The sequence below is a fragment of the Stegastes partitus genome, unplaced genomic scaffold (genome assembly GCF_000690725.1).
Source record: "Stegastes partitus isolate 25-593 unplaced genomic scaffold, Stegastes_partitus-1.0.2 Scaffold1075, whole genome shotgun sequence".
Classification (NCBI taxonomy): domain Eukaryota; kingdom Metazoa; phylum Chordata; class Actinopteri; family Pomacentridae; genus Stegastes; species Stegastes partitus.
Genome location: NW_007578806.1, coordinates 162778 through 187325, shown reverse-complemented (window position 1 = coordinate 187325; position 24548 = coordinate 162778). Strand labels below are relative to the sequence as shown.

The 24548-nt window shown below is 40.9% G+C and overlaps 1 protein-coding gene across 2 annotated transcripts in view; it reads left to right on the top strand.

Moving 5' to 3' along the window:
* prex2 (phosphatidylinositol-3,4,5-trisphosphate-dependent Rac exchange factor 2) overlaps positions 1–24548 on the top strand; it is a 93377-nt gene that overhangs the window by 56576 nt on the left and 12253 nt on the right. The window contains exons 27-36 of one of the 2 annotated variants that reach the window (XM_008295779.1): positions 106–200; positions 1334–1416; positions 2166–2256; positions 4304–4432; positions 5388–5429; positions 7547–7644; positions 7736–7882; positions 13217–13319; positions 13454–13597; positions 13732–13846. In XM_008295779.1, coding sequence (XP_008294001.1) covers positions 106–200; positions 1334–1416; positions 2166–2256; positions 4304–4432; positions 5388–5429; positions 7547–7644; positions 7736–7882; positions 13217–13319; positions 13454–13597; positions 13732–13846 — 1047 coding nt within the window. Of the gene's footprint in view, positions 1–105; positions 201–1333; positions 1417–2165; positions 2257–4303; positions 4433–5387; positions 5430–7546; positions 7645–7714; positions 7883–13216; positions 13320–13453; positions 13598–13731; positions 13847–24548 lie in introns of both variants that reach the window. The other variant, XM_008295778.1, reaches the window with a different exon arrangement.

The following is a 24548-nucleotide window of genomic DNA, read 5'->3' as shown; positions in this document are numbered from 1 at the left end:
TTTATGTTAGCCACACAGTATTTATATGCAATGCAATAAAATACACCATATATTGTGTGCACTTTGAAGCATTTTTATCGTCTCTTTTTTCAAATTTCTCACCAGTGACTGTAACAGCAACAGAAACTCCATTGCCTCCTTCACCAGTATCTGCAGCAGCCACTGCAGCTCCTACGTTCACAGCGATGAGATGGACTCAGGTACGCAAATGCAGCACGGCAGGCATGAGCATCTTTCTCCTCTACATACATCTTATATATTTGTTCCTAACTTAGAAGGCTATAGCTTACCCTACGAACTCTCTGAACCCCAAGCTGCTTCGGGGCATTTTATTTGCTCTTGACACATTTTTCCTCACTCAAGGCTCATTTGTCACTGTAACATAAAGTCCTGCACCTCTATGGGAACAGCAGAAACATAGCTGGAAGGAGCTCAAAAATGTCTTGTGCAGTGTCCAGTTATATAAAGGTTATATATAAAGCTATAAAACCATAAATTATATAAACAAGAAAAAAAAAAATGTTTTTACAAAAACAAGAAAAAACCTGGAACCACGTGTAAGCCATTTTTTCAAGTGCTCACAGGTGTCGTCAACACTGAAAAAATGTAGACATATAAAAATGTAGATATATTTCTACATATTTGTTTTATTGGTTTCCGTGCTTGTCTGCTATCTGCTCTGTGTAAACACAGCCTGCAGTTCAGCCCAGTTCAGCCAAAAGTCCCTGAATTTTTGTCCAATGTTGGTCAGAGACGAGTCACTAATGACTTTACTTGTACAATGGAGCTCAGAATTTTAGTTTTTGCACAATCTGGTCAGTGCAAACATTTTATTTTGGGGAAATGTTTTCTTTAAAAATGTATATTAAAGGGATATTGATGAAATTTCACTATTTTAAGCTTAGGCATGGATCCTTTTAGTCATTTCAGGACTGTTGGAAAGTTGAAAATCTGTTTATTTTTTTCTGTTTTTCTGATAAATGAGTTAATATCTGCATTTTTGTTATTGTTGTTGTTGTTTTTTAAGATAACATGCCTTGGAAATCTGCTGGTTTTGGCATTGAGACGGTGTTTACCCTTTGATGATTCTGTCCAACCCTAACTTCGAATGTCATATTCACACACACAGCTGCACACACACATTGCAACTATATGCAATGTCAGATATTACCCTTTTTTCTCTCTCTTTATCCTAAAAGCTACAGGAAAAAGAAGGGCAATAAACAGACACACATACTGGATTTGCTGTCAGTCCATGCAGAGTAAACATGCAGGTGTTTAATACTGTATCGCCGTGGACTAATAGTGACAAGTTGTAATCGCACCTCTGCAGGAGATGAAATGCCCTCCAGCGTGTGGCTGTCCCATGATAAGCAGAAGAAACTTCACAGCTTTCTGGAACATCTGTTTAGCCAGGTGGGTTCAAAAATTTTTACTACCCAGTTGCTGTTTTCCTCAACTCTACCAGAGAACCCTTATAAATCCCATTAGGAAGACATTTAACTTTTTTGTTGTCTGGTTAAAGTGAAAAGTTATTTATTGTATTGTTTAATAGTATCGTGTGACACATTGAAAGTGACCCTGATTTGCTTTATTCTATGATCTTCAAACGCAAAACAAATTTTTTATGTGCAAGTTAATGGGTTTTTTTTAAAGGTCAACTGTTTATTTAGACTTTTGTGTACGGGGGACAGGAAATGCGCATTTTCTTGACTTGTGCTCAGGAAGGACAAATTGCCACAGCCTTAATGACCCTTGACCTTTTCTGAAACCTTTTGAACAAAGGTCGACCATATCCGATTACACACGAGCATGCGCCATCCACGAGGAGTTTTATGAGGATGTTTCCATCGGCAGTGGAAAAGCAGAAAAAGTGTGCTTTGCTGTCTCTGCGCTTTTTGGCTTGCTTCCTGTCATTTATTTTATTGTAGAACAGCTTCCCCCAGCTTTGTTTACATACTGCATAGCAAACTGTGTTCACTGAGGCTGTGTGGGATCGTGTGTGTGTGTGTGTGTGTGTGTGTGTGTGTTGCAGAGAGAGCAAAGAGAAGCAGGTGTTGGTTATGTCTGGGCAGCAGATTTTGCTTCCCTCCGCGTACTTTTCGATCTCAGCTTAGCGGGAAACTGTATCAAATGCACAAATTTGACCCTTGTGCTTTCTTCAGGTGGACTCAATCACTAGCATGCTGAGAGGAGCAGTAGTGGCTCGGGCGTTTGAGCAGACCAAGTGCTTCACACCTGGAAGAGGATTACAAGGTACACCGACACCAGCAGCAAATACTGCGATGTGCCCCTGGTGCTCAAACACTGATGTGTCAGCATCCGTTGCTGCATCTCATCACACACTGCATTTAACCATTTATTACTGAAAGTGTATCAAAAAGTTGTAGCGAAAATATTTATTTTTTTCCCTCATATCTTCTTGTTAAAATGTCTATATTTCTACTCCAGCTGCGTTCATACAGGTGTTGTGTTTTGCTTCCTGGGTCTTTCTGTGCTGCACAGTGATCCTGTTGCAATAAAGACAATACATGAGAGATTCTTGAGCCTATCCAGCACCAACACTGACACAGAACAGAACATGCACTGAAAATGCTGCAGCCGCCTGCGCATAGGAGCGGCAGCTTCCTGTTGTGCAATGTGTCTGTGCACAGATGTGATTGTAGAGACGTGGGGAAAATGTTGTAGGTGGATTCCAGAATGTGAAAAAGCCATTTCTCCTCCCTTTCTCCTTCCTTTCTGTCTCTCCACTTCATTTCCCTCTCAGCTATTCCCATGCCCTTCTCTTTATAGTGCTGGAACAGCACCACTTAGTTGGGTACTCATCTTCGCTTTACGGTTATTGTAGTGCTGCTTACCAGTCGATGGAAAATGTGACCCTGTAAAAGCTCTCGTGCATGTACGGCACCCGATCATTTCATTTTACTCTGTTTGTTTGCCACCTGACCTCATCTTGGCCTTGGTGCTTAACCGCGGTGTCTATTGTTAGGTTTTATCTCTCTCAAGAAAATGTAGGAAATGTTGCTGGAAAGGGCTAAATTTATCCTTATCATTTCCCACTTAAAATGCAATCTAGCTTACAGTGCCCTTTCATCATCTCTGCAGCTCTTGCTCAGATGACTCGACCCATTTTGGAGATAAGATAAACAAAAATTTCGCTCCAAACAGCAATTGTTTTCTTTCTTTCTCTTTACAAGCGGTGCAAGCACGTTTTCCAGATTTTGCAAAAACTATAACTGTCTTTCTTGTACCCTGGTGGTCTGGATTGAACTATACTAAGCTCCCATATGATGAAGTTTGCTGATTTTATGTTCTTGAATGTGACTTTAATGAAGTGCGAGGTGCACTTAGAGCAAAAGAGCAGATTAGCCAGTTATTTTGTAGGTTTCAATAAGTCAAGCTTCCAAACACCCCAAACCCATTTGGCACGCAGACTCCCCTCTCATCTCCAGCTGTCCTCCAGTGAGTGCCGATATGCTTGAACTGAAAATAGGTCTCTGCTTGTGTGTGTGTGTGTGTGTGTGTGTGAGACTCCGAGTGTGTGATTCTGTGTGTGTGTTTGTATGCATAAATGCCCTCAGGAGGAACGTAAGGCCTTGATCAGAGCTGATCCATCTCAACTCCAGTAATGTGTGTGGTTGATAACAGAGCAAATAGGATTATCTAACAAGTAGAGCATTCCTGCATCTGATCTCACACTCTCTCTGCCACGTCTGAGACGCACAGCTCCTGTTAAACAGCTACCTTTCTATCGCAGATCTGTTGTTCTTCAAAGTAAACTTTCTTACAATCCATTCTGTCTGGTCTTCAGAGGGTTTACATCCGATCAGAAGGATTTTATGCTTAAGTTTTGCCGCTGCAAAGGCAAGGGGATAGAGGTGGTCTAAACCGGGAAGTCTGCTAATAAAACTTCTGCATTTGGAAAGATATAGAGAGGGAGGCGAACGTGCAAAGAAGAGAAGACTGAGATGATGTTAGGCAAACAGTAGAGCAAGACAATCTTCTCAGTAGTTCAAGTGTTTTTACTTTTAAAAAGTTTGATGTCACTTGTCAAGAAACTGAAATTTTCTGATGCCAATACGAATACAGTTGATGTGAGAGTAAAGGACAGGAAGTGTTTATTGAACACATTGATTAGTTTTTTCTTTCTTTCCTCAATAATCAGTAACGTAAGACGTCAACAAATGCATCATTTCATATAAATCCACTTTCTCCTTATGCAAAATGTGCTTTGCAACTGACACATACATTCATGTATCACTACTCGGCGTATGTTAATTCTCTATATGTCTGTGTGTGTCAGAGTTTCAACAGGAGATGGACCCCAGAGTGAACTGCACCAAAAAGTTGCGTCTCCACGTCAAGCAGGATCCCTGGAATCTTCCCAGCAGCGTTCAGGCGCTCACACAGACTATCGCTAAATACGTTGAAGGTCAGTGAGTAACTCCAAACATGGCTAACACACACAAAATCACTCGCTCATTACGTTTTCGCAGTGTTCAGGCCCTGCAGCTCGCTCTCACAGTCACATCCAATATTTATCATGACAAAAAATAACACGCCTGGCATGCGAGGAAATGTGCTTCAAACTAGCCAATTCTTCACTGCACCTCATCATATTTATTAGATGCAATAATAACAGTTACGGTTGTGTAGGCAGTCCCGCTAACTGCAGCGCTCTTTAAACTTTAAACCTACAACCGTTCTGGGATTCATAAATTGCATCCACAGAGAGGGAGCTGAAAACAGTCAAGGAGCTGCATTCCTTTGAGTTTTTTGCTTTATTTTTTTATATATTTAGAGAGACATTTCAGCCATATTTATTCACAACGGGAGTGTGCGGTTTTGTGTTTGTGTACCGAATACACAGACATATACAGGCATACATGCATAAGTACACATGGACACGCCACCACCAAACACACAAACAGCCGAGACCAAAAGCCGGCCACATGACGCTCCTGGGAAAGGTGAGCCGGCGGTCATGACTGCGAAAGTACAAATAAGCAGAGTTATTATTAATGTGCAGCTTGGCCTGTGTTCACCACTTGTTTTTTTTCTGCCTCTCTCCCTGTGATGGCTTTTTCATGCAGTGCAGCATCCTGCTAAGTTACCCACAGCTCTGAAATGACTATAAACAAATGGGGATTTATGTTATTATCTTGGTTGCTGGTTTTTATGATGTTGTGTTTTTTTTTTTTTTTATATGGTAACATAAACAGCTGTGGAGCTCGGCTGGAGGAGACATGCTATACTGCATCGTCCAATTTATAGCTTTAAGGAGCTCAGTTTATAGTATAGGTCATACCATTGGAATTGAGAAGAAAGGCTCTTTGCTGCTTGATGTAAGGTTGTTCACTGGAACGCTTTTACTTCTTTTTTTTCAGAGGTGAAGACGCGGCTGCTCTTGGTCTTACTACAGTATACAGGTTTGTCTTCCCATCCTCTTACCCTGATACAGAAATACAGAATACACACTGAAAATATCATCATTTTTGTGCCTTTTGTACAAAAAACAAAGAATTGGATAAAACTATCGCGTACTCCCTCAAGAGAGCATTCTGTGCTGCTGACTCAAACTGTGAGTTTAGTTCAAATAAATAAAAGACATAACTCAACATGACTGACAAAAGAAAAAAAATGACAGGAAAAGGAGTTGTAGTCATGCACTCAGATAAAAGGAGTTTTGAAAATAAGAAAGGACTTTTCTGTAACTATAGGCCACATTTTTCTATTTTCTCACAGTTATACACACATTTAAAAGTATCACAATAATTAAAGACATCACAAAACATTAAAAACATAATTTTTCTAAATACACATGACTGCATTTAACGAAAGGGCTCTGGTCACAGTACAGCAGTGATTACGATCCCTCCAAAGGAAAGTTGTTCAGAAGGTTAATCAGAATAGGAAGATGATGAGATAAAAAGTTATTTACATTACTCTAAATTTCATTCTAAACTTGACTTTTCTGTGAAACACCACTTCATCTCATGAGAATCTGCAGGTAGAAAGTTTTGTGTTGCGTCAGTGTTAGAAATATACTCAAATACTGTTTAGTACAGTTTTGAGGTGCTACTTTATGCTTCAGCTTTGGATTTCAGAGCTTTATATGTTACTTTCTACTCCACTACATTTATTGGACAGTTGTAGCTGCTTTTTAGATGAAGATTTTACACAATGGATTTGCTTTTAAAATACATAGCTTAACATTAAACCAGTGGTTTCCAACCTTTTCGGCCTCCGATGTCTCACAAAAAGCAGCGTGTCATTGGGGTCGTGTTTCAGATGTCTGTGAGTTGTTAACAGCTCCACCGAAGTGGGATTTTCCCTCTAAACCTCTCACATGGTTTTATTTTAATAAATGTTCAAATGATCCAATATTTCAGGAAAAAAGTCAATGATTAGAGAAAAAGTCAAAAAAACTGAAAACAGATTTGTGTACCAGAGCTTTGTTTTTCTTCTTTTCCATCCCATTAATCATCTGACACCCTTCAGATTAATCTTCAGTCCCTGTGTATAAAACTGGATATAAAGTAGTTCAAACCAGCTCCACCTGCAGCAGCTACAACAGGAACATACTGCTGACACGCTGATGCTTCACTATTAACAATGTAATGATGCTATATATAATATGATATCAGTCAGTGGGACCAAACCAGTATTTTAACATTTTGCTACCAATACTTATGTATTAAAGTAGAACAGAGTGTTTTTACATTTCTGTTTTGGTGCTTTTACCGAAGTAAAGGATCTGAATACTTCTTCTACGTCTGGTTATGCTTATAGGTTTAAGACAGAGAAAAAAACACTTCCATAGTAAAAAAGTCTGGGAACCACTGCTCTAAAAACTGTCCTCAACAGCAATAATGAATGCTATAAATTCAAATCCATATCATTCTCTGTAATGGCACTGCACTAACAGCGCTAGAGAAGTGAGTCACAACTCAACTCAGCACAGAACAACTACGCAGGTCAAACTCTGGTGTTGTGCTCTTTTACAAACCTTCAGGACCTACAAACTAGTTAGCTGGGCTAATAGAATCAAAAAGTTTGCGGTCATTCCTTGTGACGCATTACTCATTTCTGAGGGGTTCATGAACTCATTTTTTAACTCAGTGGATTGCTGAACTTTTTGAAGGAGCCTATTTCTCAGGAAATTATGGCAGCCAATTATTTTCCACTCGAGCACACCTATCATTTGCTCTCATTTTTTTTCCTTGATACAATATTTAATACCCGGCACGTTAAAAAAAGCGCAGTCAAGCCTCTTTGGTCACCTTACTGCAATTCTGACCTAAGAAAGTGTTTAATTACCATAACAGATGCATGGCACTCTTTTCTGTCACACCCTTTCCTTTAACCTTTTACTTTATTTCTTGACACCTCAGTTTTTAATCCTCACTCACTCTCTCATGTTTTTCTTTCATCTCTTCCAGACTGTACTTCTCAGTTCTTCTTACTGTTTGTGCTTAACTTCTTTCTCATCATAGTTTTCTTTTTAATCTCATCTTTTTGCTGTTGTTGTTGTTCTTCCCTCTAGACTCAGAGATCCAGTTACGTCGAGATATGGTGTTCTGTCAGTCTCTCGTTGCAGCTGTGTGCGCCTTCTCAGAGCACCTGCTGGCTGTGCTCAACCAGGTAATTATACATATGTCTTGCTTGGTATTGTGAATTAAGCAAGGATTCTTTGTCTCAGCTCCCTGATTAGCTTTTTTGTGTCCACTCTCAGTTCCACAATGTAGGCAGAGAGCTGGACCAGGACATCCCGGACCCCCAGGACCTCCAGGAGGCCCAGGAAGCCAGCCGGCGTTGGCTGGAGCAGATTGCCAGTGCCGGGCTGCTCTTCCATTTCCAGTCGCTTCTGTCCCCCAATCTGGTGAGCATCAGATCAGTTCATCTACTTTAACGTACGCTCTGGAAACTCTGGTTGCCCCTGACTGAAGATTTTATTTGTCCAATAGTAGTTGTTAGTTCAAGCCATTAATCGACTAGAAGTCACATTTTTAAATAGTTCATATTTTTGTAGGTTATCTAACAATAGAACGAGCAACCAGGCGACGTGGCTAGGATAACCTATGTTTGAGAGCCATCACTGATAGGCCAGTGTTTGCCTGCAGACTTTGCATGTCACCCTCTTGGAGATGTCCTTTACTGTCTCCGAATGATTCCACGCTTAACCCTTTCACATCAAATTTGACCCGTTTTGACATTTGATTGATAAAAATACCCTAAATGTCATTCTTTTAGTCTGAAATTTGATGATTTTTCCTAAAGTGACCCAAAATACACAAAAATGAAAATATGTTAAAATTTTATATTATTGCAAAGGTGTTACAAATTTTTGTACACTGAGGCAGTTTGGGGTCAGATTTCACCCGTATCCATTGAGATGGATTTCAGAATTACCAGTGTGGGTCAAATCAAGGAAAATGTTGGTTTTAGGGAATCTTGAAACTGTGTAGATCATGTTTTTTGTGTTTTTTATATTTACATTTATTAATGTGACACGCTACTTACACATTCTAAATAGATCTGTAGTTTAAGATTCGGTATAGACACTTACTATGAGGGAATTCTTGACCGGAATTCTTCACAGTATGGTCTGGTTCAAAATTAACCCGACCCATACTATGAAGGCATAAAATATGAACACTATGTAAGGGTTAAGATTTCCTGCCTGACAAATGTAATTGCTTCCTAATACCTGCAGGGACAGGCTGTGATAATGTCCGTCTGTGGCTAAGAGAGTAACTATCACCACTTTCAGCTAACAACTTCATGCCATTGTCCTATTACAAAGAAATTCTTAAAAACTACTTGTACTTTGAGGACAAAATGAACGTCTTTGCTGTATCACCACTTTCTGTGGAGTTACATTTATTTGTTTTGCCTCCATGTCAGTGACAGCCATCACTGGAGGCATTATTTTCTCAGGTTGTCTGTCATTTCAGTTCTTGTGAACACGGTATCTCGCCTTGAGGGAGCTTCTTCAAATTTGTGTCAAATGTCCACTTGGCCTGAAGGAGCACAAATCTTGGGTGTCCGGCTATTGAATTATTTTAAAGTTTTCACTTTATATATTATATTATATGAGTCTGGAATGACTTGGTTGTCAACTGCAGCGTCACTGGTCAGCGGATGCATACAACCATAAGGCAGAAGAAATAGTGTTTTATTTCCTGCCACCATCCGGCCAATCAAAACTTCTCATCGACTAACGTTTTCCTGACTGTTTCAGACCTGCTGAAAACAGGAGTTTTTGCTGTCTAATATGGATTTGTTGTACAAATGACATGTAGTCGGGCACACTCTAAGTTTATATCTTCTGACAGCCTTGGGTTATTATTTGACTGACAGTTGATTTGCGTTGCACCTACAGAGATTTTGGCTTTAACTGACACTTACTCTTTTATTGCGCATCTTGCCTGAATGTAATCTATATTCTGATTCAACCAGAATACATACAGTATCTCAAACAATATGATTCTCTGAATTGCAAAAGCTTGAAGGTTATGAATTATGCAGCACCCCACATTTTTGTTTTGCTGTCTGAATAAGTATAACCGTGAGCTATAGCTAAGCAAATAAGATGGAAACTACCATTTATGTATTTTGGATTTTAAATAAATCAATAAATGCCACTACCAGGCTGCATGGTGGAAACCCCAGAAAATCACTGCAATGTGCTGAGTTTAATACAGTCTGCCCGCAGTGACTGCGTATAGATGAGGTCGGAGGCATTGAGGTGTACCACTGATTTGCAGAACCTCTGTTGTTACTCAAGTAACAGACAGCTTCTAAATCCTCTGCAGAGTCTCTGTTTAAGCTGCAACTGCTGTCTGGGGATGTTATAGAAATATCCCAAACACCAAAAAAACAAAAACACACACACAAATTCATTCAGAGTGTTCCTACAGGCAAGAATACTTTAATTTGAGATCCACAGAGCTGTTCACATCTGAAATAGATCACCGCAGAACTGTGAACTTTATTTCTTGCGTGCCTTGTAACTTTAGGCCATTTCAGCACAATATTGTTCAGCTGCTAAAATGCTGTTAGCGGCTATAACCAATCACATTAGAGCACCTTATAATTATTCAGTGTGAAAAATCAATATTTCATCACATTTTGGAAAGAAAAAGCTTCACGTCTCCAGACACAAGTGCTCTTTTGGCTCAGTTTGTGTCAGACTACTGTCTTTGGGTGCATGAGTTTAAGTCAGTCCAGGGGAAAGACCATCAGGCACGAGTTCATCTCGAATCGCCTCTGTGCAAAAAAAAAAAAAAAACTGAGCTATGCACATACTGTAACCTCACTGAAACCTAGATTGAATATTTCTCTTCAAGATTTATTAATAGATCCACAATGTGTCCCCAACTAAGCAAGAGAAACTTAAGTTTAAACTGCTGATGGATTATTAATATTTTCTTTAAAAGCAGTTATTAGTTTATTTTCTGCAGTTTGTGTCATCAGCCTTTTAATAAAATTAGGCTTTTAGATTTAAATTCTGTTTCCTTTCAGTGGGAATTGGAGACAGAGGAAGTGCTTTCAAAGTTTATTTTGGACGACTTTGGCTGATTTAGGTTAGAGGGGTGTGTGGCTTACGTCAGGTCCCAAGAAATCATGGCTGATTTTTTTCTCTTCCTGCCTTCATACTGTCTTTTCTCTCTCTCTCTCTTTCTGACTCTCTGTGTCTCTCAATCCTTGTCTTTCTCAAGAAATCTCCCTTTCAAGTGTCCCTGTGGAACAAAACAGGGTCTTAGTACCTGCAGGTGATTCCAATGAAATCTCAGCACGCTCCTTTTTAGGGCACCACATGAAAGGCAGCATGAGAGGAGCTGGAGATACTGAGGGTGTGTGTGTGTGTGTGTCTGCATGTTTGTGTTTTTGTGTATTCTGAATACTGCCGTGTCAGGGGGGGTGTGTGTTTATGTGACATCCTTTGAGATAAACTTGCCCACACATAGCAGTCACTTGGCAGGACAGCGGGTATCCCTCTGTCACATGTCGGGCCATCTCAAATGTGCCTTTAGAAAAAAAAAAAAAAAGGTCCTAATCCTCTTCCACCGCCGTTCTGTTTATCCCTCTGCATGCGGTGGATGGAGAGAAGACGAGGCAGAAAAGAATGCAAAGGGTAGGGGGGTGACAGGGGAGCGCGGGGCGTCACAATCCGACATACTGGAGCTGCTATCGCTGTGGCCACAAGCAGATGTGCTTGTTTGTGGATGCTGAGTGGATGTTTGAAAAGGAAACACACGCGTATGCACACACGTTCAGGGATGTAAACAAATACAAACAAGCTAAAGCAAACATAAAGACGGACAAATGCATGGGCATAAACACACTGCCATGCATATAAACATAGGCAGTGTCTGATTATAGGTATGTGAACGTCTCGTCATACATGTAACATCTTTGTGAACCTCCACACACGCGTTCATATATGGATAGAGAATATATACTGAAGTACTGTAGCCAAGTACAAATTGGAGTGAGTCCTTCATTTAAATATATAATATAAATATGTATTTGCTGCTTTAACATTACTTTTTAAACAAGTATACTCTACTCTTTACTCCACTGCGATAGCTACACAACTGTATTATAGATCGATGTATTCCCCACCTCTAACAACACTGAAGTGCTGAATAGATAATAATGCATCACAAATAATCCAGTATTATTATAAACTGAATATATCAGGTATATTTTATTTGAAAATGTATTATACTTTGTGATATTAGTATGAAATTAAAAAAAATGTTTACTAGAACAGGTGTGCGCACACAGTCTGAAACTAATAGAAACCAGCACAAGTGAGCAAAGTAAAGAAAAATGTTGAGACAAACTTATCCAACGTGGTCACAAGAATGAATTATATAACTTTAAATTGTCATTAAAAATCTTCTTGTTCGTAAAAGTGTGTTATTTCATTTTTCAATGTATGCGCTATTGTAAATCATTAAGCTACTGCTTGACTGTGGGAAGCACATTTTCTGCTATGGAATGGGAAAAAAATGGCACATTCTGACGTGTACGTTCATCATACATTCTGCATTGTTCTGTGTTTTTTACTTTGCAGTGTACAGATGAGTGCTGAATTGTCTGAGTAGGTGGATGGGCCGCCATGAGCTGCTGAACAGCCTCAGTGCTCCTCTGTCGTCTCTTTATTCCACACTTTCTTCTCTCTTTGTAAACAATGCAACTTGACAGTCATGAGTTCGGCTGGAGATTCAGATGCGTTTCTTTAGTTGTGCCTATTGTAGCCCAAAGATGCAAGCCTTGCATTTGGGATCTGTGTGCATATACATACTTGTAAAGGTCCTATAGAGTACCTTTTTTCAGCAAGTGAATGAATCTCATATGTCCCCACGTTGTTTCTTTAATTTTTCAGCTCAGAAAACTGCGAAAATGGTTCATTTTACTATAACTATTGAGTTTTTAAGTGTGCTTTATATTCTACTGCTGTTGGTCCCTGTCCCCTTCAGGAAGAAGATTTTCAGTGTGGAGCAAAATATTTGTCTTACAACGCAAACAGAAAAATATGAAAATGAGAACAGCTTTATTGGGGCTATGATAATATACAGTATTTGTGAGCACAGAGAACAGGAGAGAAGCAAACAGGTGTTAATAGCAGCTGAAGTTTAAACACAGTAATGTACCCTATTTACTGGTTTCAGATCTTTTCCACTATCTCCAAATGTCTCAGTTTCCTCAGAGCTCTGATCTGTGGGTGTGCGAGTAAAGATAATGGTAATGTTAGCCACTTGCAGCCAAAATCAGAACCTTATGTTTGCCTTTAGATTGTAGTTTTTTCAACTTTTTAAATTTAGCAGGAGCACCTCTAGATATTAACTAAACCTGGTGGAGTGTGAGGCAGCTGCTCTTTCTGAATGGTTCACCTGGAAACAGTGGGCAGCAAAGTGACAGGACTATACAAAGCACAAGCTCGACAATTATTGGTTTATTAGCTGGTACATAGCAGCTCAGTAAAATTCTCACTAGCTTGTAAAGCTGGGAGACAATCTCTTTGTGGGGGCATTTCAAGAATGGCCGAAGTAAACGTCTTCATTTCTTAACAGCTTTTATTTTCCACCTCCTCCAATTTTTAACAACTGCAAAACGCAATAAAAATGGATTATCACCATGTGGCATCAGGATATTTCCGCAACCTTGCACTGGTAATGCTATGCTATTTTTTCCTCTGCAGACTGACGAGCAGGCCATGTTGGAGGACACTCAGGTTGCCCTGATCGACCTGGAGAAGGTCACTTTCTACTTCCAGCAGTTCGAAGGGGAGCCGCTGGTTGCTAGTATGTACTGTATTTGTTTTAGCTTCCATTTGACATCTAAGAAACAAATGTACACGTTCATCATTACTAATTAGATTCTCTGACATATGAGTAAAGTTTTTAACTCTGATTTATGCCTCTCTTCTCCTTGGCAGACATGCCCATTTCATACCAGGTGGAGGGCACCCGCCAGGCCTTGAAAGTTTGCTTTTACCTTGAAAGTTTCTACTTCTCACAGCTGCCCTACAGGCTGAAAAATGGAGGAGGCATCAAAATCTACCCTGTGCTTTTTACACAAGGTATACAGTCTCTGATTCTGGAAGTCAGCGTGTAGTTTGCAGATGAAAGGCACTTTATAGATGATCGTGAACTCTGGCAGATAGATGCACCTTTATCGCTTTGTTTACCACTTTATCCTTTGATCCCTTTCTAGCACTGGAGAGTATGGAGGGATACTACTACAGAGACAATGTGTCAGTGGAGGAATACCAGGCTCAAATCAATGCCGCCTCATTGGATAAGGTCAAACAGTACTACAAGAGACTGAGGTATGTCACATGAGACACATACCCACAGATATTACCTTGAGATTGCATATCCTGTGTGATTTGGCAGTTTGTATCCAATATAAATCAAGATGACCTGCTATTCAGTCGGGCTTGGCTCTCAACACCCAGCAGGGTCTCAAGGTGATTGGCTGAGAGAAGCACAGCGGGAATGTTTTATGATTGGTTGCGAGCACACACAGCAGGGGCTGCAGTGATTGGATGAGAGTGCCCAGCATGTCACCAGTGCTGATGTAGTGCCTCTGTACAGCTGCTGCACTCGGTTACCTCACACCCCATTGGTTTGCGGCACACTTGAGACTCTCTATGATTGGCCAGGCGAGGATAATTTAATGAGGTGGAAAGAGATATGAAGAAGACAGTTCAGGGATTTAATAAATAAGAACTTGGCTTTATTTCACCTCCTGGATGTGTAAGTGAATGTCAGACCTATAATGTCAGTGAAGTTTCATGTCAAGAGTTTGTTATTTCAGAGAGTGGAAATCACATTTAAACCCGTGAAAGGCACTTATTAGAAGACTGTTTAATGAAGGACTTAAACTTGACTTTTGCAGAATGTCTCACACTGGTGTTCGTGGAGATGTATTTGCACGCCAAGAGCATGATAGACTTGCAGACACATACACCTGGTGCCGTTGAAGCCTCTTAATTGGACACTCTGTCATCATAGATCGAAGCCTTTCTGTCTTTATACTTGAGTTTATTGCCCTAGTTTATTGCGCAGTTGCCAATGAACTACAGATGCTGTGATATCTAAGACTAAATGATATAGACTGAAACCATCTTGGCTAATAGAAAGAATCAGTCACGCTCTTGGAAAGCCGTTTGAAGCCCAGTAAGAGTGTGACTCCCTCATTGAATACCTAGGAGGGCAACCGGTTGACACTTCGGCTTCAACTAAACATCTGCTGCAAATTGCGCGGGTAATTAAATGCACAGCAGAGCTCGTAGCAAAACTTCATTTAGTCATTCAGGGACAGTCTTCTGTGGAGGGGGGGGGGTTAAATAATTTACGGCTCAGGCAGTTATGTGCCACATCAGTGCCTACCCACCACGACAAAACATTAATTTACTGCCATTGCTTTCTGCAGAGAGTTTAAAATTTGTTTGTAGTGTTTAGTTTGATGAAGTATCCTTTTTGTGGATCCCAGAAGGCCTCTGCTTTAAACTCACTCAGCTCACAGAGGCAGCCTCCACCTGCCTGTGGCTCACAAACCGCCTGGCAGACTGTAAGCAGCAGGTGAGGCTGGCCAAAATCACATCCGGCACCCAGACAATCAACACTGGCACCCCCCAGGGATGTGTGCTCTCCCCTCTGCTCTTCTCCCTTTACACAAATGAATACACTCCAGGAGACCCATCTGTTAAACTCCTGAAATTTTGAAGGAGGCACGACGGTCATCAACCTCACATGGAACAGTGATGAGTCTGCATAAAGACAGCAGGCTGAACAGCTGGCCTGTCCTCCAATATGGACAATCTGGAGCTGAACACAGTCAAAACCGTAGAGATGACAGTTGACTTGAGGGGAGGCCCCCTGTAAGCTGCATCCGCCGTGGAAGCATAACAGTTCCTGGGATCCACTTTCTCCCAGGACCCAAAAACATATAGTGCGTCATCAAAAAGACCCAGGAGAGGATGTACTTCCTGCACCAGCTGCAGATCCAGTTCTGTATATTATAATCCAGCCTGTTCTCTCTTCATCTATCACTGTCTGTTTTGGATCGGCTGCTGAACAGGACAGGAAGAGATTACAATGGACAGTCTGCGGAAAAAATCATTGGTGAAAACCTCTATTGAAGACTTATATAGTGCCTATAAAAAGTTTTCACTCCGCTCTGAAGTTTTCTTCTTTAAATTGCTTTTCAACATTGAATCATAGTCAATTTAATTTTGCTTTATGGACAAAAATTTATCAAAAATCCTCTTTCATGTCAAACTGAAACAAGCTTCTACAAAGTCATATCACATAATAATAGAAACTGTAAAATAAGTAATTGCATTCACCCTCTTTCAAGTGACTCACCTAATTCAAGCCTAGTGCAGCCAATTGATCGCACAATTAGTGAAATGGAGGTCATCTGAGTGCAGTGAATGTGTCTCAAGTGACTGCAGAATAAAGAATCCTGTATCTGGAAGGCCTAGTCACTGGTGAATCAGTACTCCTGGCTGTAGCTACACCATGAAGACAAAAGACCGCTCCAAGCAAGCCTGTGAAAACGTTATTGAAAGCATGAGTCTGGGGATAAGTCAAGAAAATTTGCAAGAAGTACAGTTAAATCTATCATCAGGAGATGGAAGGACTATGGCTCATGCTTAAATCTGGCTACATCAGGCCGTCTTTAAGAACTCCGCTGATGAAAGAGGCCTCAAAAGCCTGTCAAATGTCAACCAAAAACTGCATATACAGTATATTTACACTTACAGGAGAACCCTTGTTTGAAACTTGTGCACTCTTTTTCATATTCAAGGACCAGTAATTAGAAATGTGGCTTCTGTTGGAGCCAACTGATCATTTAAAAACAATTTTGTCTGTGTCGGAGCTAAACTTCTTGCATGTGTACGCATGGTTTTCCAGCAAACTTGATACTGATTCTAATTCTATGAGAAAAGAATTTCAAGTATTCTTTGAGTATCAGATTTTTCAAAGCACACTTGTGGAGAGCATACTGTGCTGGGTCATTTAATCTTCCTGTGCATCACTCATTTCCAACTGCCCTTCAATCTCTTTGTGTCATTATATTGTCTGCTCCATCCTCTGGGACAGTACAACCTTTAAACAGTAGAATATTGGCATTTTGTGGCATCTCTTTCATTTTATTGAGTCCTTTTTTTTTACAGACTGCAGCATGGACGGTGGTGATCAGTATCTAAAATGTCATTATTTTAATCGTTTAATCTTCTTTTCAGTTCTAGCCCTTTAAAATGAAATCATCCCAACAAAGTCAGATGTGGCTTAATGGTGGAAACCAAACATGCAGGACATTCTGGAGTGTAGATGTTGTTCAGAATCACCTTTATGTGCATGCATGTGTGCTGTATTTCTGTACTGTTTGGCCTGTGCAGAAAGAGCCTAATTGAATTGACAGCAAAGGCTCCAGCAGTAACACGGAGCAGATGTGTCTGACAGGCAAGCGAGTGACGCTGGTGATTTGGGGCAGCATTAGGGGTGCTGGGTAGAGATGTGGACAGGCAGTGTGCTGCAGAAATGCAACCAGAGTGAAACTGTTGGAGACTGTGCTCTTCTCAAATACTCCATCTCCTTTTCAGCAAAAACTTGTTGCAGCACAAAACGGCACATCATGTCAGTTTAAAGCTGAAGCTGAGCTCTCGTACTGTATATAGAACACCGGGGTGAATCGGCGGGTGCGGCGGTGCCATCTATATCTCTCTGCCTAAAGGAGAAATTTGCATCCAAGTAAAAGCAAAGTCAAAGCAAAGAAAGTTTGTGCAGGAGTGTGTGTTGCTGCTCAGTAATGATGACAGCAGAATACCTCATGAAAGACACAATATAAAGCACATGATTGGCAGGGGTGGAATATATAAGTGTGTTTACTTGACAACAAATGTGACTCGTGAGTATTTCCATTTCTTGCTGCCATTTTTTTTGCTTTAGCTTTTGATGATCTTTAACTTTTGATTGACTTTTGACTTTAATCGTTACCTACTGAGCCAACTGGGGTGCAAAGTAGCACTTTATATAGACTTCTATTGTAGAATTACTGTTATAGAATTTGCCTGTTGTAGTAATTTTGTCTGTAAGCTGCCAGAAAATAGTAAAAATGGTACACAGCTTGTTAAGAAATAGTCCAGATTACTAAAACAGTGACTCAATAATCAGAATATATTTTTTTAATGGTCTTATCGATTCACAGACTGCTTCTGTATCGGTCTCCGTGTAGTGCTTTAAATTCTGAATTACTAGTGAGTCATTCTTGTGCACTTGAAATAACACAGGGAACTCTAGCAAAACTTCAGCGGGCGAAAATTCTCGCTCCCACCCAGACTATTTTCTTGTATCAGTCGTAGTAAAGTAAATACTCCCAGTTGGTTCTCGGCAGTCAGTGGTCTCTCTCTATGTTCTGTTACCAGTAGTTTTCTTTTGCCGGCTGCCATGTGTCTTTCAGCTGACCACAGACCAGGCCGTGATGTCACTCCTCTCTCCATTGCAGCGTTCCAACCTCAGGCACCTCGTTATCCTTGGAGCCGGGCCACAGCAGTGTTGGGTTAAACCCACACTATGGGCCAGAGCCAGAGGCTGACTGACAGGCAGAAACAGCGCAGCACACACATTACTGAACTGAATGAACTGCGGGGCCGAGGTTCGAACGCTGTCATGTTGTCAACCCCACAGACAGATTCTCATTACACCTGAGACCCCTGCATGCATTCGGAACCCCTGTGGTGTAGTTGGAAATTGGATTTTCCAACTATTAACATTGCATGCGGAGGAATAATGGTGATGACTATAAAAATAGGCTTTTTCTATTAGAAATGGTGGTTGTGAGATCATTTGTATTAAATGAAATTAAAGAGAAAGAAATGGGCTCATTATATTGCGCCCCCTTTTAGAACATGAAAGAAGAAATGTGCGTCTTTGCAGGAGCTATTTGTGTGCGCATGTGTTTGCACATGTACGTTTCATTGGGTAATCTAGAAGAAATTTTTTTCCCTCCTCCACTCATGCCTTTGCCAGCATGCAGTAAATAATACCACTGTAAAGGTTACTGTAAGATTTCTCAGCAGCCTCTCTGTCTCTGGCTGTCACTTTCCTTACCCACACCAAGATACAGTATGATCTGTGCAAACCCATAGTGCCTGATGAAGTCACGCAAGTTCTCCACTAAACATAAACCCACGGGCCAAATCAGCACAGTCAGCGGTTTGTGGAGCCAGAACCTGCATCCACGTTTTCGAGCTTTCATAAACCATCTCCGCTGACGTATGCATTTATAGTCCTGAAACCCTGACATGTTCCAAAGTGACAGGTTGCTTAGTCATAGACTCGCTGTTTTGTTGTTTGCTTAAATCTGCTGCCGCTTTCTCCTCGTGCTAAATCAGAAAGACATTTAAGAGTTTAATCAAGGTCATAAAATAATCATGTCTCGTTTTTTTTTTCACTCATAAATCGAAGTTGAATGTGTAAAAGCAGAGAGTTTTCCCTCCATTTCTCCCATCTTGCTAGTAGGAGAAATCTTAAGGAAGGAAACAGAACAGAATGAATCTTTTTCCTTTGGGACACGGCAAGAATGGAAAAGGGGAGATTGAAAAGGGAATATATGGTGGAGATTTCAGAGGAGGGATGAGGATGATGGGCTGAGGAGAGTCTGAGCAAGAGAGGGCAGAGTGGAGAGAGGTGAACCAGAGCAGAGTCTGCAAATGTATTATTCAGACTGAAAGATTATTGCAGGCTTATGATTTCATTTCATTTTGCTCTTATTGACGGGACTTTTCACGAGGGAGTTAGATTTTTCCTTCTGCATGCTCCCGTGCTATTGATTGATCACGGTGCATACAGCAGGTCTACGTGCATTACGTGCTGGTGAATTGTACGTGTCTCTTGTCATACTGTTGCTGCAGGTGTAACAGTAACCTCAGAGTGTAAGGAGGCGTGTTTGAATCAATATCTTCCCTTCTTATCAGGGAGATTGGAAGCTTGCACTGCAGCCATTGGGCATTTCTCTCTAATTGAAGCACATTTGGCAGTAGTGGCAAAGTGTTTGGCTCTGGACCACGAGGCAGTCTTGAAATTTCCACATCTCATAGTACACGTCCCTTTTGATTAAAAAACAAAAAACAATTAAGTTATGTGGATATTAAAATCATATACATTCTGACAAATGGTGTATAATAATATTGTGGTAGCTAAAAGATAGGCAATAAACATGGATGTATAGCTTCGTCCAGTAGTTGGTATGTATTATTATTAGACGGTTGAATTTCATGCTTTGTTGGTTTAAGAGTCATCTATCATCGTTGCACAGTCATTTGTGCTCACAATCTGTGCTCTTCCACCAGCTATAGGGAATTCACCACGCTGCAGCGGAGTTTGTTTTGATTAGGCAAAAATGCGAGATGATTATAGCGAGTCAGTTTCAACTACAGCCTACTGTTTTGTGTGTGTAGATATGCTACTGAGAGTGCCAAATGTCCAACAAGATGAGCAGTGCTAGCTGATTAAGTATTGCCAGCTCAAGATAGGCGTATAATATGCGTAAATAGGCACATATATCCACTTGTGTCCTCTTGTTTCCTCACAAAGGGGCACGTGAATGCATACACAAACACGCAACTACAGCCAACAATACAAGCCCTGACAGTTTCCTTTGCATAAATCATGTTGTTTGTTCTCTAAGGACACCACCTAAATATATGCCCAGAAAACAAGATGATAGACGGTCCGACATCACTTTGAGTTGTTCAGCAGGCAGACATGAATCCCGGCACCGTGCTCGATATCAAAACACCACCGCAAATCTGTAGCTGAGCTCAGATTGTTATATGTAGCATGTTTCTCTTCCTCCCTGGAGCGAGGCTGTGCAGTAATGGTTGACATGACAATAGCTGCTGCTGCTGCTGCTGTACGTTCTTCTGTTTGACATGCATTAGTGTTGCAGTAATCTTAAACATTTATTCTTCAGGATGGAGCAAAAGTCACGCCGCTACACTGCTAAAAATAGGATTTCTCAGATTGTTGTACCCTCAGGTGTATTTTACTTATTCAGAATCGAAGTTTTTTAACAATTATGGATTTATGCCGAATTATGCGTATTGATTTTCGATATTATCCTAACCTTAGCAACAGTTAGGTATATTTTTCCTAAATGAGCACAGAGCTGTCTGCATTTTAAAAAACACTCCTGCCTCTGCGCTGGCAAAGGGAGCCCCAATCCACTGGAGCTCTGAGGAAGGTGGTGAGGCTTCGTTCTGCTCCAGCTAGTGTGCACTGAACCCCTGTTTATAAAGCCTAGAGGGCTGAGCCGTTTCCATTTATCACTCCTCTTTGATTCTATCATTGAATTGCTGTAATGATGACAGCTCCGCACTTAGCGATGCTTGATACTGTAAAAAAGACCTTGACTTGTCTCCTCAGCAGTCTCTGTTAGAAAAAGAAAATCACCTTTTGTTAGGAGCCAAGAATACTTTGCATCTATTTATGTGCAGCGGCAGGACCATAAATTGGTTCACTATTTTGGGCCGGTCGCTCAGCTCTAGTTGTACATGTGCAGTAACTGCTGGTGTGTCCTCGGTGACAGTGATTTAGAGATAACATGCCTTTAACTAGCTCTGACACTAAGACACCATTAACACAAATCTGCTTTGGGTGTCAAGGATCGGACACTTGTTTCCTGGACTTGATTAACACTGATGACTTTGAAAATGTCGTGTGTGATTTATTTTTCGTCAACATGCACGTGAAATCATGCATATTCACAGATTTCATTATATCTTGTGTTTTACAGCCATACATCCCAGGTGGGTTTGACGTGGTATCCGCTGGCATGTGCTTTTATATTAAGCTCCGGTTGACGTATAGCTGGTCGTAAATATTTGTCTGTGTAAATAGGAAGGAAGCGTGGGATAAGGAAATGACCTCCAGCACACTTCTCACACGCCATTTCCCTGGTGTCAGTGCAGGAGAGTCACTGTGTGGCATGTGAGGGCTCCTGGAAGCCCTCATTAGCCCCCAGGCAGCTCTGCCTCCCTCTCCAGGGGTTTGCGAATTTAATAATGGTGAGTGTCATTCATCACGACCCCGTGAATGATTTACATGGACCGGCATGCACCTCTGCGGGGGTCATATATAATCCCATAAATTCTAGACAATTTGCTTGTGTCCTCACACACGAATGAAACCAAATCTGAAGAAAAAGCCTCACATTCGTCATGTCTCTCGTGGTATTTCAGGGATCATTTATGTTTCTTTTGTACTTTTTGAATGGAGGATGTGATGTTAATACAGCCATTCCCACAGCTCTACCCTGAAAACATCTGTGCCTCAGATTCGTCTTCTTCTTTGTCGGTGCGGCAGACTACTAATGCTCCTGTGCTGTAAAGGGCCTCGAGTGTCCTATTGTCATGAAGGAAGCAGAAACAAAGAGAATTAAGTATTCTCATTGGCCCAATAAAATAAAACCAGCTACACACAGAGCAGGTCATCTTTGGCCTGCAGCCAAATTTTCCATTAGAGCTTCATGTGAAAACCTATTGGCTGCGTGTGTGTGTGGTCAGAGGAGGTTTAGTTATTGCAGAAAGAGCTACAAGCAGGCTTTACCTATGCTTTTCTTAATCTCTACTAAAAGCAAAAATATGCAGAGGAAGGGGGGGAAGGCTTGTGACAGAAGAAAAGCTGACAAGCCTGATTGCACAGTGTTCATGTAACCTTTGTTTTTGTGTCAGTCTGGTTACAAGACGGTGGGCTGGAGTTGTGATTGGCGTGATTTCCCACAGAAAATTTGAGAATTAAAGAAGAGAAGTTAGTTTTTTTTCCGCTTTGTTGTTGCAGAAGGCCGGCGGGTAAGAAAAATGATAACAAGCCAGTGCAAAAGCCTGCAGGGGCCTTCAATGTCCTGCCATTAAAGTGAAGCAGCTGCAGTTGAGGGACTTAAATCTGAGAGCCGCTCTTGATGGGAGACAAAATAATAGACACCCAGTGGATTTTGACATTATACCTAATATGTATGTAATATTTTCTTAGCCACACAGCGATGTGCTTGCACTCTGTGTGTGGGCTTAAAAAAATCATTTTTCATCCGTAGTGAAAGTTTCTAAGGTGCTCAGTTTCCAAAGCTCTGACAAAACACCATCAGTTCAGAAGATGTAATGCAGGTGCTCTTTAAACCACACTTCACTTCTACTCTGACTCCTATTATTTTGTCATTAGAGACCTCCAGGAGAGGCAGCGCTGTTCCTCAAGCTGTGGTTGATGATATTTTTAGAACAACTCTTACGGCAGGAGGATGAGATAATCAGTGGGTATTATGACCTTGCGTCTGCGGAAGAAGTGTGCAAGGGCACGGCGAGGGAGCTTCTGTTTTGTCTGAAACAGATAAACAATTGTGTGCAGATGAAGTAGAGTTGGGCACTTACACGAAAGTCGGCTCCAGGCAGACAGATTCTATTATACACTTTTAAGATAAAAGTCGGAGCAGCTGACCGATAAGCGGGACAAGGGTGAGTGTTGAAGTGTACAGATAACGGCCTGCATCTGCAACAAGAGCCAGAGCAGAAACAATTGCAGGTTTTTGATTTCCAATAAATTTTTATTTTGTGTTTTGCTCACTCACACTCACAGCAGTTTATCACCACGTCTCTGTTTGACCGCGTAGGAAAATGATGTTTTGTTTGGAAGCGGGTGGATCTGACTTTCATTTACTCCCTGGGTTTGTTTTTCCACAGGACGCAGTCTTTAAACACCGCGTGCTCACACAAACATGTACACGTGTGCAAATACAATATGGCTGCCAGGTGTGACGTGTAGAAACTTTCATGAAGAAATCTGATTTTTAAGAGCTTTAGACTTTCAATCCAACAGCACCAAAAAACAAAAACAAGGCTAAACATTTAGATCATGCAACAATTCTCGCGATTCTGCCAGTTAACATGCTGTTTATTAGAGGTTTGTATTGCATGCTGTGACGCTGTTTTACTCTCAGTCTACTGTGAGCATCTTTTGAATGATAAAGCCATCTTGAACAAATTACGTGGACTGTTAGCTCCCTTTGAACCCTTAGCTGTAGTCATTTTGTGGAGCCCGCCACAAGGTTAAAGAATAATTTGGCAGATAGGGATTAAATACTTGGAGACCTTCGACAAGTGAGTGTATAAAATGTGGAGGTTACTCATCTGTGTCTCTGAATACGTGTGTTGTGTAATAGATTTAAGCGGAAATTTAAAGCTTAAGTGAATAAAAAACATCATGTTTGAGGTTTAAAAAAAAAAACATTTGCTCAGAAATGAGACTCATCATAGCCTCAATAGCATAAATGGATGAAGGGAGTCTATTCTGTAGGCGTTGGAACCTAGTTCTGGGTTCTGTACGAGCATGAGTAGCCCCGGTAACAGTACCGCAGTGTGATTTTTAGCATATAGTTAATGTATGTGTTCTCATTGACTTTTCATTTTGACATGGATGTTTTATAATCACTATAAAATCTTGAATCAGGGATGTGTTAACTGTACTCTGATTAATGAATTTCATTAATATTGTGTCAGGCAGAAATATCACGGTCATAATGAATGCCTCCTTCGCCTGATTTTAATCACTTAATAGCAGAGTGAGTGCAGATGAATGAGATGTGCTTCACTCATTCTTGTAAACAATCTCCTTCCCTCTAAGTCTTTTGTTGCTGCATTTCTTAAAACAGATCCCCCCCACCCCCTTGATTCTAATATTTGTGACTTCAGAAATGTGCGGTGTATGTACAGTGTTGACTGTATGTTAGACGCTATGACCGCTTCTGGCAAGAAATAATGGAGTATGTGATTTTATTACAAGAGGCTTAATGTGGTGTACTGGACCTATTTTTAGCGCACTGCTGGATTACTGAGATTTGATGGAGTCACAGAGTGCTGAGTTTGCACCAGTAGCACTGCACCTCAGATGGACTCATTGCGGCATGGATCCTCTGTGTCTGCAGAAGGACACCAGTGCAGTGCTGCCTCCAGTGGCAGAAGAGGGGAG